The 12,671-nt window shown below is 42.2% G+C and overlaps 1 protein-coding gene across 2 annotated transcripts in view; it reads right to left on the reverse strand.

Moving 5' to 3' along the window:
* The window catches only part of LOC124622572 (ATP-dependent translocase ABCB1-like), a 163,805-nt gene that overhangs the window by 33,830 nt on the left and 117,304 nt on the right, over positions 1-12,671 (reverse strand). For both annotated transcript variants that reach the window (XM_047148320.1, XM_047148319.1), the window contains one exon: positions 11,011-11,214. In XM_047148320.1, coding sequence (XP_047004276.1) covers positions 11,011-11,214 — 204 coding nt within the window. The remainder of the gene's footprint in view (positions 1-11,010; positions 11,215-12,671) is intronic.

Raw genomic sequence — 12,671 nt, forward strand, 5'->3', positions numbered from 1 at the left:
CTGAGACTGCTTTGATGCAGCGCTCCATGCTACTGTATCCTGTGCAAGCTTCTTAATCTCCCAGTACCTACTGCACTACATCCTTCTGAATCTGCTTGGTGTATTCATTACTTGGTCTCCCTCTACGATTTCTACCCTCCACGCTGCCTTCCAATACTAAATAGGTAATCCCTTGATGCCTCAGAACATGTCCTACCAACCGATCCCTTCTTCTAGTCAAGTTGTGCCACAAACTTCTCCCCAATCCTCTTCAATACCTCCTCATTAGTTATGTGATCTACTCATCTAATCTTCAGCATTCTTCTGTAGCACCACATTTCGAAAGCTTCTATTCTCTTCTTTTCTAAACTGTTTATCGTCCATGTTTCACTTCCATACATGGCTACACTCCATACAAATACTTTCAGAAACGGCTTCCTAACACTTAAATCAATACTCGATGTTAACAAATTTCTCTTCTTCAGAAACGCTTTACTTCCCATTGCCAGTCTACATTTTATATCCTCTCTACTTCGACCATCATCAGTTATATTGCTCCCCAAATAGCAAAACTCCTTTGCTACTTTAAGCGTCTCATTTCCTAATCTAATTCCCTCATCATCACCCGACCTAATTCAACTACATTCCATTAAACTCGTTTTGCTTTTGTTGATGTTCATCTTATATCCTCCCTTCAAGACACCATCCATTCCGTTCAACTGCTCTCCCAAGTCCTTTGCTGTCTCTGACAGAATTACAATGTCATCGGCGAACCTCAAGTTTTTATTTCTTCTCCATGGATTTTAATACCTACGCCGAATTTTTCTTTTGTTTCCTTCGCTGCTTGCTCAATATAAAGATTGAATAACATCGGGGAGAGGCTACAACACTGTCTCACTCCCTTCCCAACCACTGCTTCCCTTTTGTGCCCATCAACTCTTATAACTGTCATCTGGTTTCTATACAAATTGTAAATAGCCTTTCGCACCCTATACTTTACCCCTGCCACCTTCAGTATTTGAAAGAGAGTATTCCGGCGAACATTGTCAAAAGCTTTCTCTAAGTCTACAAATGCTAGAAACGTAGGTTTACCTTTCCTTAATCCAGCTTCGAAGATAAGCCGTTGGGTCAGTATTGCCTCACGTGTTCCAATATTTCTACGGAATCCAAAATGTTCTTCCCCAAGGTCGGCTTCTACTAATTTTTCCATCCGTCTGTAAAGAATTCGCGTTAGTATTTTTCAGCCGTGACTTATTAAACTGATAGTTCGGTAATTTTCACATTTGTCAACACCTGCTTTCTTTGAGATTGGAATTATTTTATTCTTCTTGAAGTCTGAGGGTATTTCGCCTGTCTCATCCATCTTGCTCACCAAATGGTAGAGTTTTGTCATGACTGGCTCTCACAAGGCCGTCAGTAGTTCTAATGGAATGTTGTCTACTCCCGGGGCCTTGTTCCGCCTCAAGTCTTTCAGTGCTCTGTCGAACTCTTCACGCAGTATCATATCTCCCATTTCATCTTCATCTACATCCTCTTCCATTTCCATAATATTCTCCTCAAGTACATCGCCCTTGTATAGACCCTCTATATACTCCTTCCACCTTTCTGCTTTCCCTACTTTGCTTAGAACTGGGTTTCCATCTGAGCTCTTGATATTCATACAAGTGGTTCTCTTTTCTTCAGTGGTCTCTTTAATTTTCCTGTAGGCAGTATCTGTCTTACCCCTAGTGATGTACGTGTATACATCCTTACATTTATCCTCTAGCCACCCCTGCTTAGCCATTTTGCACTTCCAGTCGATCTCATTTTTGAGACCTTTGTATTCCTTTTTGCCTGCTTCATTTACTGCATTTATATATTTTCTCCTTTCATTGAATTCAATATTCCGTCTGTTACCCAAGGATTTCTACTAGCCCTCGTCTTTTTACCTACTTGATCCTCTGCTGCCTTCACTACTTCATCCCTCAAAGCTACCCATTCTTCTTCTACTGTATTTCTTTTCCCCATTCCTGCCATTTGTTCCCTTACGCTCACCCTGAAACTCTGTACAACCTCTGGTTCTTTCAGTTTATCCAGGTCCCAACTCCTTAAATTCCCACCTTTTTGCAGTTTCTTCAGTTTTAATCCACAGTTCATAACCAATAGATTGTGGTGAAGGTCCACATCTGCTCCTGGAAATGTCTTACCATTTAAAACCTGGTTCCTAAATCTCTGTCTTACCATTATATAATATATCTGATACCTTTTAGTATCTGCAGGGTTCTTCCATGTATACAACCTTTTTTCATGATTCTTGAAGCAAGTGTTAGCTATGATTAAGTTATGCTCTGTACAAAATTCTACCAGGCGGCTTCTTCTTTCATTTCTTACCCCCAATCCAAATTCACCTACTACGCTTCTTTCTCTCCCTTTTCCTTCTACCGAATTCCAGTCACCCATGACTATTAAATTTTCGTCTCCCTTCACTATCTGAATAATTTCTTTTATTTCTTCATACATTTCTTCAATTTCTTCGTCACCTGCAGAGCTAGTTGGCATATAAACTCGTACTACTGTAGTAGGCGTGGGCTTCGTGTCTATCTTGATCACAATAATGCGTTCACTAAGGTGTTTGTAGTAGCTTACCCGCATTCCTATTTTTTTATTCATTATTAAACCTATTCCAGCATTACCCCTGTTTGACTTTGTATTTATAACCCTGTATTCGCCTGACCAAAGGTCGTGTTCCTCCTGCCACCGAACTTCACTAATTCCCACTACATCTAACTTTAACCTATCCATTTCTCATTTTAAATTTCCTAACCGACCTGCTCGATTAAGGGATCTGACATTCTACGCTCCGATCCGTAGAACGCCAGTTTTCTTTTTCCTGATAACGACGTCCTCCTGAGTAGTCCCCGCCTGGAGGTCCGAATGGGGGACTATTTTACCTCCGGAATATTTTACCCAAGAGGACGCCATCATCATTAACCACACAGTAAGGCTGCATGCCCTCGGGAAAAATTACAGCTGTAGTTTCCCCTTGCTTTCAGCCGTTCGTAGTACCAGCACAGCAAGGCCGTTTTGGTTAATCTTGCAAGGCCAGATCAGTCAATCTCGCAGACTGTTGCCCCTGCAACTACTTAAATGGCTGCTGACCCTCTTCAGGAACCACGCTTTTGTCTGGCCTCTCAACAGATACCCCTCCGTTGTGGTTGCACCTACGGTACGGCTATCTGTATCGCTGAGGCACGCAAGCTTCCCCACCAACGGCAAGGTCCATGGTTCATGGAGGGGCATGTGGTCAGCAATCCGCTCTCCAGGCCGTATGTCAGTTTCCGAAACCGGAGCCGCTACTTCTTAATCGAGAAGCTCTTCATTCTTCCTCACAAGCGCTGAATACACCCCGCTTGCCAACAGCGCTCGGCGGACCGAATGGTCACCCAGCCAAATGCTAGCCCGGCTCGACAGCGCTTCGTGATCTGATGGGAACCGATGTTACCACGGCGGCAAGGCCGTTGGCTTGCAACCTACGACTGTTTTGTAAAGAACAGGAACAAAAGGTTGCTGTACCACCACGTCAGCATGGAGAGCAATACTTTTTAAAATACAGCATGTTTCGCGTACAAGCACTGGCACCGGCGTTGTGTGTGAGTCAGTACGAGGGACACAGCCACCTACGGAGGGATATGCTGCGATCTGTTCCATGGAGTTCGGTCAGTAGCGTATTGCTTTTACCCATAGTACGTAAGTTTGGAGCAGCATGGGAAGGAAGTACCAGACAGCAGAAAAAAAAAAAAAAAAAAAACTGTGAAATCTTACGGGACTGCTAAGGTCATCAGTCCCTAAGCTGTTACACTACTTAACCTAAATTATCCTAAGGACAAACACACACACCCATGCCCGAGGGAGGACTCGAACCTCCGCTGGGACCAGCCGCACAGTCTACGACTGCAGCGCCTTAGACCGCTCGGACAGCAATGGAGACTGATGAATTTGTTGCACTGATTTGTGTTTCATGCATAAACTTGTAATCGGTTCTCGGTCGAATCGTTACGGAACCTGAAGAAGTAAAATTGACTTTTACGTCACGTGCTGGCAACCTGTGTGATAATTTGTTAATATTCAGGTTAATCCTATCTTTTTTCCCAACAGATAAGTCAGTAAATGTGAAAAGGTGACTGTAATCAAAGTCCGTAATTGTTTAGTAATACTATTAGTCCTGTAATAATAAACCGACAACAGGTATCTTAAAAATGATCATTCAATTTCGTAAGGGTGTGTGTTCTACATGAATGAAAAAAATAGGGGTACACCTTAACTGTAAAGAGTACTGTCTGCTCCACTTCATGTGATCTGTCGTTTGGCATCTCAAAGCGAGTTATAAAAGCCTCAATAATATTCGATCTTGCTCTATTAATCTTGTGAGGAGCCTTTGGAGAAGGGATAAATGGAGTAATGCATTCAGCAACCGATACTGTTTAATACACTTTCCACGTGGAAAAAATCGTGAACAAATGGTTGGAAGAATCAGACTGTTATTAAATTTATGCGGCACCAGAGATCACCTCGCGCGATGTATACCAACCTCTCAGTACTTTTGGGGTCGTAGAGGTAAAGGAGAACACAAGGCGTGTCAGAGAAGTTCCGCTGGTAGGTAAGGGTACTAATGAACCCCCTCCACATTGCGAAAACTGGGCTCTTGAAATCGGCGGACTTACGTACTCTGTTCAGGTGACAGTCTTGTAACTATAGCAGAGATTTGCGTTGAGTTTGCCGGTACAGTTTCCAATTAGGTTTCGAATCGTCATTTCATCATGTAGCATTCCTTTACGACACAATTCAATAGTTAAGTTCGTTGTTACATGTTCGGTTATATTTAACTAATTTTTGGGGTTACTAGTTTATTAGTGAAGTAGCTTTAGACTCTAAGGGAATGTTCAGACGCGCAGTTGAAAGATCACTGAGAATCGTGTTTCATGTTTTAACTTATTTCTAAATTGAAATACGTGTTTGTTCAGGAAGCTGTGAAAATCTTATCTATCCAAATTTATATGATTCCAACGTACATGTTCATGTCTTAGTCTCAGTCCCTTGTTGGTGACCACACCACGTGACAGAGTACTCCATTGAAACTTATCTTGAAAGGTTTAAATGAACTGCCCGGTATTGACAAACAAATATCATATTGCAGTAGAGGCATGGCCGAAGAAACAGGCGCTGTGGCGACTACAACTGTTATGAAATACATGAAATATACTGACAGTTACAGATATTGACAACCTTCAGCGGCGTAATGGAATGACGACATTGAAATTTTGTGCCGGTCTGGGACTCGTATTTACGACTTGTCACGAATGTTCGCCTTAACCATTTTGGCGATCCGACCACGCTTCATGGCCGGACCAAAACTTCCCTATGTCGTCGTGAATGTATCTACAGAGTACAGGGGAGACATTTTAACAGAAAGTCACTTGCGTGGTATCTGCAGATAATACTATACTGCCGTGATAGCGTGTCCGAAGGTAGAGACACTGCGGCTACTACAGCTGTTATGAAATACACGAAATGTATTCGCAGCTGCGAATATGAACAACCTCCACATGTATAATGTAATGATGACATTGAGAACCGTGTTGGGCCGGGATTCGAGCCTGGATTACCTGCTTCTCGCGAGCGGCCGCATTACCAAAATGGTTCAAATGGCTCTAAACACTATGGGACTTAACATCTGAGGTCATCTGTCCCCAAGACTTAGAACTATTTAAACCTAACTAACCTAAGGACATGACACACATCCATGCCCGAGGCAGGATTCGAACCTGCGACCGTAGCGGTCGCGCGATGCCAGACTGAAGCGACTAGAAACGCTCGGCAACACCGCCCGGCCATCCACATGGGTACTAAATGAAATACGATAAGTTTTGGGTATACAATAAATCGCACGATTCTAAGGGCTGTCAACTCGACTAAATGCCTAGACATTACTATTACGAGCAACTTAAATTGGAAAGACCACATAGGTAATATTGTGAGGAAGGCGAAAGAAAGACTGCGCTTTGTTGGCAGAACACTTAGAAGATGCGACAAACAAGCTAAAGAGACAGCCTACATTACACTTGTCCGTCCTCTGCTGGAATATTGCTGCGCGGTGTGGGATCCTTACCAGGTAGGACGGACGGAGGACATCGAAGAAGTGCAAAGAAGGACAGCTCGTTTCGTGTTATCGCGCAATAGGGGTGGGGGTGTCACTAATATGATACGCCTGAAGGGTGGCGAGTTCTATTTGCGAAATTTAAATCACCAACTTTCCTATCCGAATGCGAAAATATTTTGTTGACACCCACATACGTAGGGTGAAATGATCATAATAATAAGATAAGAGAAATCAGAGCTCGAAAAGAAAGATTCAGGTGTTCCTTTTTCCCACACTCCATTCGAGAGTGGAATGGTAGAGAAGTAGTATGAAAATGGTTCGATGAACCCTCTGCCAGGCACTTAAGTGTGAACTGCAGAGTGACCATGTAGATGTAGATATAGAGCCGAGCATGGATTAGCTCACTGCAATTAGTGACATCCGATGTAGCATTCGACATCATCTACTTAGGACACTAGTGCTATTCATGTCTCTGGTGCAGCTGTACCTTTAAAAATATTGAAACTGTAGTTCATGAAAGGAGTTTGTATCTGTGTTCGTCATAGTGAAGATTTACTGTTCAAAGACGGTTGTAAATCTTCGGCTCATTCCTGTAAAATTGTCTGTACAAACGTCAGTAAATATTTGTATCATTGTTGTAAAAAAAGGAGCTAATGTTTCATAGGTTGTATTTCCGATCAGTCACCTCCAAGAGCAGAAAAGACCCAGCACTTATGACCGAATGATTGCAGTTTCCTCAGATCATAGCTACCTTGTCAAGACCAATGTTGATTGTCTGCATCTGTAGTGTACACTGACATCTGTGTTTTAACCCTACGTCACCGTACCAGTGCGGGTGCCTAACGGTAGGTCATCATTAGATCTCGAATCTTAGGTAAAAACCTATTTTGTTCCTCATTAAATAAAAGCAATGAAAATTGTACATTCACGAATCATGAGAATTTATGATCGAAAACACTAGTTTTATAGCACCAGGTTAGTACCTCATAGTTCCCAAATTTAAAAAATTCAATTAAATAAATTTTTTGTGATCAACATTCTCTCGTGGTCTTCCCAGCTAAGAATTAAACAAATATTTTATAGAAAATTGTGATTTTATAGTACCTAAAATACCTAACTTCATGTTAGAACCTGATTGTACCTCATTTTTAAAAATTTCATGTGAGAATCTGACTGCATCTGATTTTTAAAAATTCAGTCAAATAACATTTGTATGACTAAAACTACTCTTCTGGTCTTCCCGGATACTTAGGAAAGCACGAACTGTATGATAACTGGTTTGTCTCGATGAGTTAACGTCAATCGTGAGTGAGACGACGACAGCACATGCCAGACTGTTCCAGCCCGCACTGCTGCGCAGAGCGTGGTCGCTCGCTGTGAACAGTCAAATGGCCCGGCAAGACATTGAGGAGCCTTGTGATCTGCCTCCGGCGCCTTCCTGCCCTACCGGAATAGCCTGTTCTGTTCAAAATGGTTCAAATAGCTCTCAGCACTATGGGACTTAACATGTGTGGTCATCAGTCCCCTAGAACTTAGAACTACTTAAACCTAACTAACCTAAGGACATCACACACATCCATGCCCGAGGCAGGATTCGAACTTGCGACCGTAGCAGTCCCCTAGTTCCGGACTGAGCGCCTAGAACCGCTAGACCACCGCGACCGGCGCTGTTCTGTACATCAGCTGCGTTTTCGTTCAATCGATCAGTGTGCTGCTTGGATGTGGAGAAATATTTCACAGCGACAGGGTACTTGTGGAAAGTCAAGCACGCCGAAAGTATCCAGATCCTAGTCGTGTCTGATTCGTCAGTGGTTGCAAGAATTTCCTGAATTCACTACAAACGGAAGAGTTATTCACTGAAATGTGTGCAACAAAGACTTGAGTGAGATGTTAACTCATAGAACAGTGGTGCCACTGTTTTACCCGAGTTAACTTGGACCATAGTCATGCGTACTCAAAAATATTGTTTCCAAACGCTTAATGTAAGTTAATTTGGTAAGTAGCTCTCGTATGTAAATTCTTCCACAAAGTATTTCTTTTTGTTTTTGGGTACCTTCTGAACAGAGGTCGCATTTAAGTCAGCATGTTTCAGGGATTAAACACCAGGCAAATTTAAAAAATAAATCAAACTTGGAGCAAAAGTTTGTAACTAAACCAAATGCAACAAACAAAAACGAATTTCATCTTGACCTGTGTCGAGCCATTGTTGCAGCAAACATACCATTCAATGCAGTTGGAAATAGCCAGTTCAAAAGTTTTCTAGACATATACTGTCACCGAACATTCCATCAAAATCCACACTAAGAAAAAACTATTTACATACTTTAAATAAAAATACATTGAGCAGGATAAGGGAAGATACAGGTGATTCATTCATGTGTATCTTTGTCGATGAGATGACTGACAGACAAGGTCGACATGTGGCTACTTTGATGATGATGATAAGATTGTGCGGCGCTCAACTGCGCAGTTATCAGCGGCCTAGTTTGATTGTTGGAATGTTAGATTCTGACATTGCTCTGTACCTCATCTGTTCAGCAGCAAAGAGCTAAAAACGACTGACTAGGAAATAATTGCTCACTTTGTTAATAAAACCCTCAAATTACTTTTCCCCAACAGTCTAGATGAAAATAAAGTTCTTATAATCTACACTGATGCAGCTGCATACATGATTGCTACTGTTAAATTGTTGAAAGTATTTTTCCCAGCCTTGCTCCATATCACATGTCTTGCCCGTGCCTTGAATCGTGTAGCTTACACGATACGTCTCAAATTTCTACATGTAAATAGTTTCAACCAACAGAAAGTTTTTTATAGCAACTGCAAGAATCCAGTTATTTCGAGAGGATCTTCCGAACGTACCGCTTCCACCAGAACCCATACTCGCTGGGGAACGTGGCTAGAGGTCGTGGAATATTACAGCGACCGTTTGGAAGATATTAACAACATTGTTGTTAAATTGCGGGAGGAAGCAGTGAGCATTACTTCAGCTAACGATCTTCTAAAGGACTCAACAATTTCCAACGACACTGCGGACATAAAAATCTCACTACGCATTTTTGGTCCTTATTATTAAAGCTCTAGGGTGTTCAGGGAAACCAGTCTATATACAAGTGCGACTGATGGAAGAGGTCACAAAAAAATCAACTGGGTTCCAGGTTCTATTGGTATGAAAGTTGGCGAGAAACTAAAGACAGTGCTACAAAAAAATCCAGGACTGACCGCCCTCTGCTGGCGTCATATCAGGTAAATCAACAGAACATGATTGTGCGGTCCATAGCCCCTAATACCATCATTTAAATTTTCTCCGGTGACATCTGTTGACATAGAAGGCTCATTCTCGGCATTGAAGATGCTATTAACAGTTTGTGAACGGAAAATCTGGAGAAAGTGTTAGTTATTTACTGTGACTGTAATAACCGACATTGACAATAATATAATGTGGATTTTCCTCAATCTACGAGGCGTGTTTTTTAAGTAAGTACCGTTTTGAAAATAAAAAAAGACATGCTAAGTTATCTCAATAATTTTATTTTTACACGAAAGCCTGTACCATAATGTATTTTTCTACATAATTTCCGTCAATACTGAGGCACTTGTCATAACGTTGTACCAGTTTTTTAATACCTCCTCATAGAAGTCTGCAGCCTAACTTGTAAGCCACTGCATCACCACTGTTTTGACTTCGTCATCGTCTTGAAGACGCTGACCGACCAGGTGTTTCTTCAAGTGCAGGAACAGATGGTAGTAACTGGGCGCACGATCGGGGCTTTACGGAGGATGATCTAGAGTTTCCCATCGAGATCTTTGGCCTGATTCGCTACATGCGAACGGGCAATGTCTTGCAACAAAACGATGCCCTTGCTCAACTTCCATGGTCTGTTGCTTTGATTCAGGTGTGACGTAGGCCACCCATGTGTCATCGCCCGTAACAATTTGGCTTAAGAAATCATCACCGTCGTTGTGGTACCGCTCAAGGAAAGTCAATGCACTGTCTAAACGTTTGGTTTTGTGCACATCCGTCATTTTCGGTACCCAACGTGCGCACAATTTTCGGTAATTGAAGTGCTCGGTCACAATGCCATACAAAAGACTACGAGAAACATTAGGAAAGACGTCCCGCAAGGAGGAAATCGTAAAGCGTCTGTTTTCTCTCACCTTATTGTCCACTTCCTGCCCCAAACTTTTATTATAGACGGAAGGACGCCCCCTCCGTTGTTCGTCGTGCACATTTGTGCGGCCATCTTTAAATGCTCTGACACACTTTCTTACCATTCAATCATTTATAATGTTATCTCCGTAAACTGCACAGATCTCACGATGGATATCGATCGCTTTTAGGCTTATAGCACTAAGAAATTTTACAAGAGCCCGTACTTCACAGTCGGCGGGACTCACGATTACCGGAGGCACCTTAAACACTCAGTACACAACGTAAACAAGGAAGAAACACACTGTACTGGCGTCAGTACGTAGATTAAGGTACAGACTTTCATGTAAAACTAAAATTATTGAGATATCTTAGTATGTCTCTTTTTAATTTCAAACCGGTATTTACTTAAAAAACACGCGTCGCATTTATCTTTCTAGACAATAAGATGTCGGAATTCGGTCACCTATTTTCTGATTCTTATAACCCATTTTTCTAAGTAATAGAACCTAAATTAAGATTTTTAGAACCCAAAAGTTCGAGGTCTAGTCATCAAAATAACACTACTTGCAACGCAGCTCCTGCAGTGCACAGTATGAACATCAGTCCTATAAAGTTGGGTACCCGAGAGGTAAATAGTTTTCCGTCTAGACCAGCTCGAGTAGCGCAAGTTTAATCGTAAGCACCCGCTGCTGCTGCCGCTGCTGCTGCTAGTGCTCGCCTTCGCCCCCTGCTCCCGGCGTACCTTGGTGGCCTTCTCCATGGCGCCCGCGGTGCCGAGCAGCTCCCCGCGCTGCAGCTTGCCCTGGATGTAGAAGGCGCCGAACAGCGGCGGCACGAAGGCCAGCACGAGCAGGCCCAGCCGCCACTCGTAGTACATGGCCAGCGCCACCGACAACACGAGCGTGCCCAGCGACTGCGTGATGGTGCCAATCCGCTGGCCCGTCGCCTGCGTCACAGTGCGGGAAGATGAAGTGAGTGAAGAGGGAGGAAATCTGAGTACTGCCTTGTAGAAGTAACGTGTGGTCAAGGGGAGACGAGATTACCCTCTGAACATCTGACGCTTCAAATGAACAAAGCTTCATGAAAATTAGAGCTAAAATACAAAAAAGGCTTCAGGTTGGATGAAACATTTCAGTAAGTTACCAGAGTCAAGAAAAATATGATGGCAAAATCCTTTATAGCATCCCTTCAAGTTTTCATTATATGAGAATACACAAGGTTGTGACTGTTGAAGAAGGAGCTTGTGCAGCATCAGATGTTTTTGCTTGTCCTAGCTCATACTTCATACTTATGGTGAGTTCAGAACAGAGAACGTTGTTTAGTATTATTTACCAGGTGATTAAAAAGTCATTATAAATTGGAAAACTTAATAAACCATGGAATAATGTAGATAGAGAGGTAAAAATTGACACACATGCTTGGAATGAGATTGGTTTTATTAGAACAAAAGAAAAACAAAGGTGCACAAAATGTGCGACAGATGGGGCTGGACAGCAAAACGTCAGTGACTGCGCATGACAATCGTTATGCTTGGCCTCCCAGGTCCACAGACCTCAGTCCGTGCGATTATTGGCTTTCGGGTTACCTGAAGTCGCATGTGTATCGTGATCGACCGACACCTCTATGGATGCTGAAAGACAACATCCGACGCCAATGCCGCACCATAACTCCGGACATGCTTTACAGTGCTGTTCACAACATTATTCCTCGACTACAGCTATTGTTGAGGAATGATGGTGGACATTTTCAGCATTTCCTGTAAAGTACATTATCTTTGCTTTGTCTTACATTGTTATGCTAATTACTGCTATTCTGACCAGATGAAGCGCCATCTGTCGGACATTTTTTGAAGTTTTGTATTTTTTTGGTTCTAATAAAACCCCATGTTATTTCAAGCATGTGTGTCAATTTGTACCTCTCTATCTACATTATTCCGTGATTTATTCAGTTTTCAAATTTATACTGACTTTTTGATCACCCTGTAATTGAGATAACAAAATTTATGTGTTCATTTGGTGGCACACAAAGATTTGAAAAATGCTATACAAAATAATTTGGAATTTTATTACGTTCTCAGTTTCGAACTACGATTACTGCACACTTCATTTCTCAACACAGATACAAAGGATTTCCCACTTCTCTGTGGAAAAGATGTACATTTTTACAAACCTGAAAATTATACATGCATTGTGTAATTATCAGAAAAATAAAAGATATTAAGTATACACAAACAGCAAAAAAGGGTTAGCATCACCACAGTTCGCAGAAATCCTTACGATAGACGTTGGCTGTGGATATTGTATCACAGATAAAGTCCCTTTGACTGTTCAGAGATGTCACTAAACCAGCCCAAAGATCTAAGCAACCACTCACGTGCAACACCTACTAGACCAAGGGGGTCCG

The sequence above is a fragment of the Schistocerca americana genome, chromosome 7 (assembly GCF_021461395.2).
Source record: "Schistocerca americana isolate TAMUIC-IGC-003095 chromosome 7, iqSchAmer2.1, whole genome shotgun sequence".
Classification (NCBI taxonomy): domain Eukaryota; kingdom Metazoa; phylum Arthropoda; class Insecta; order Orthoptera; family Acrididae; genus Schistocerca; species Schistocerca americana.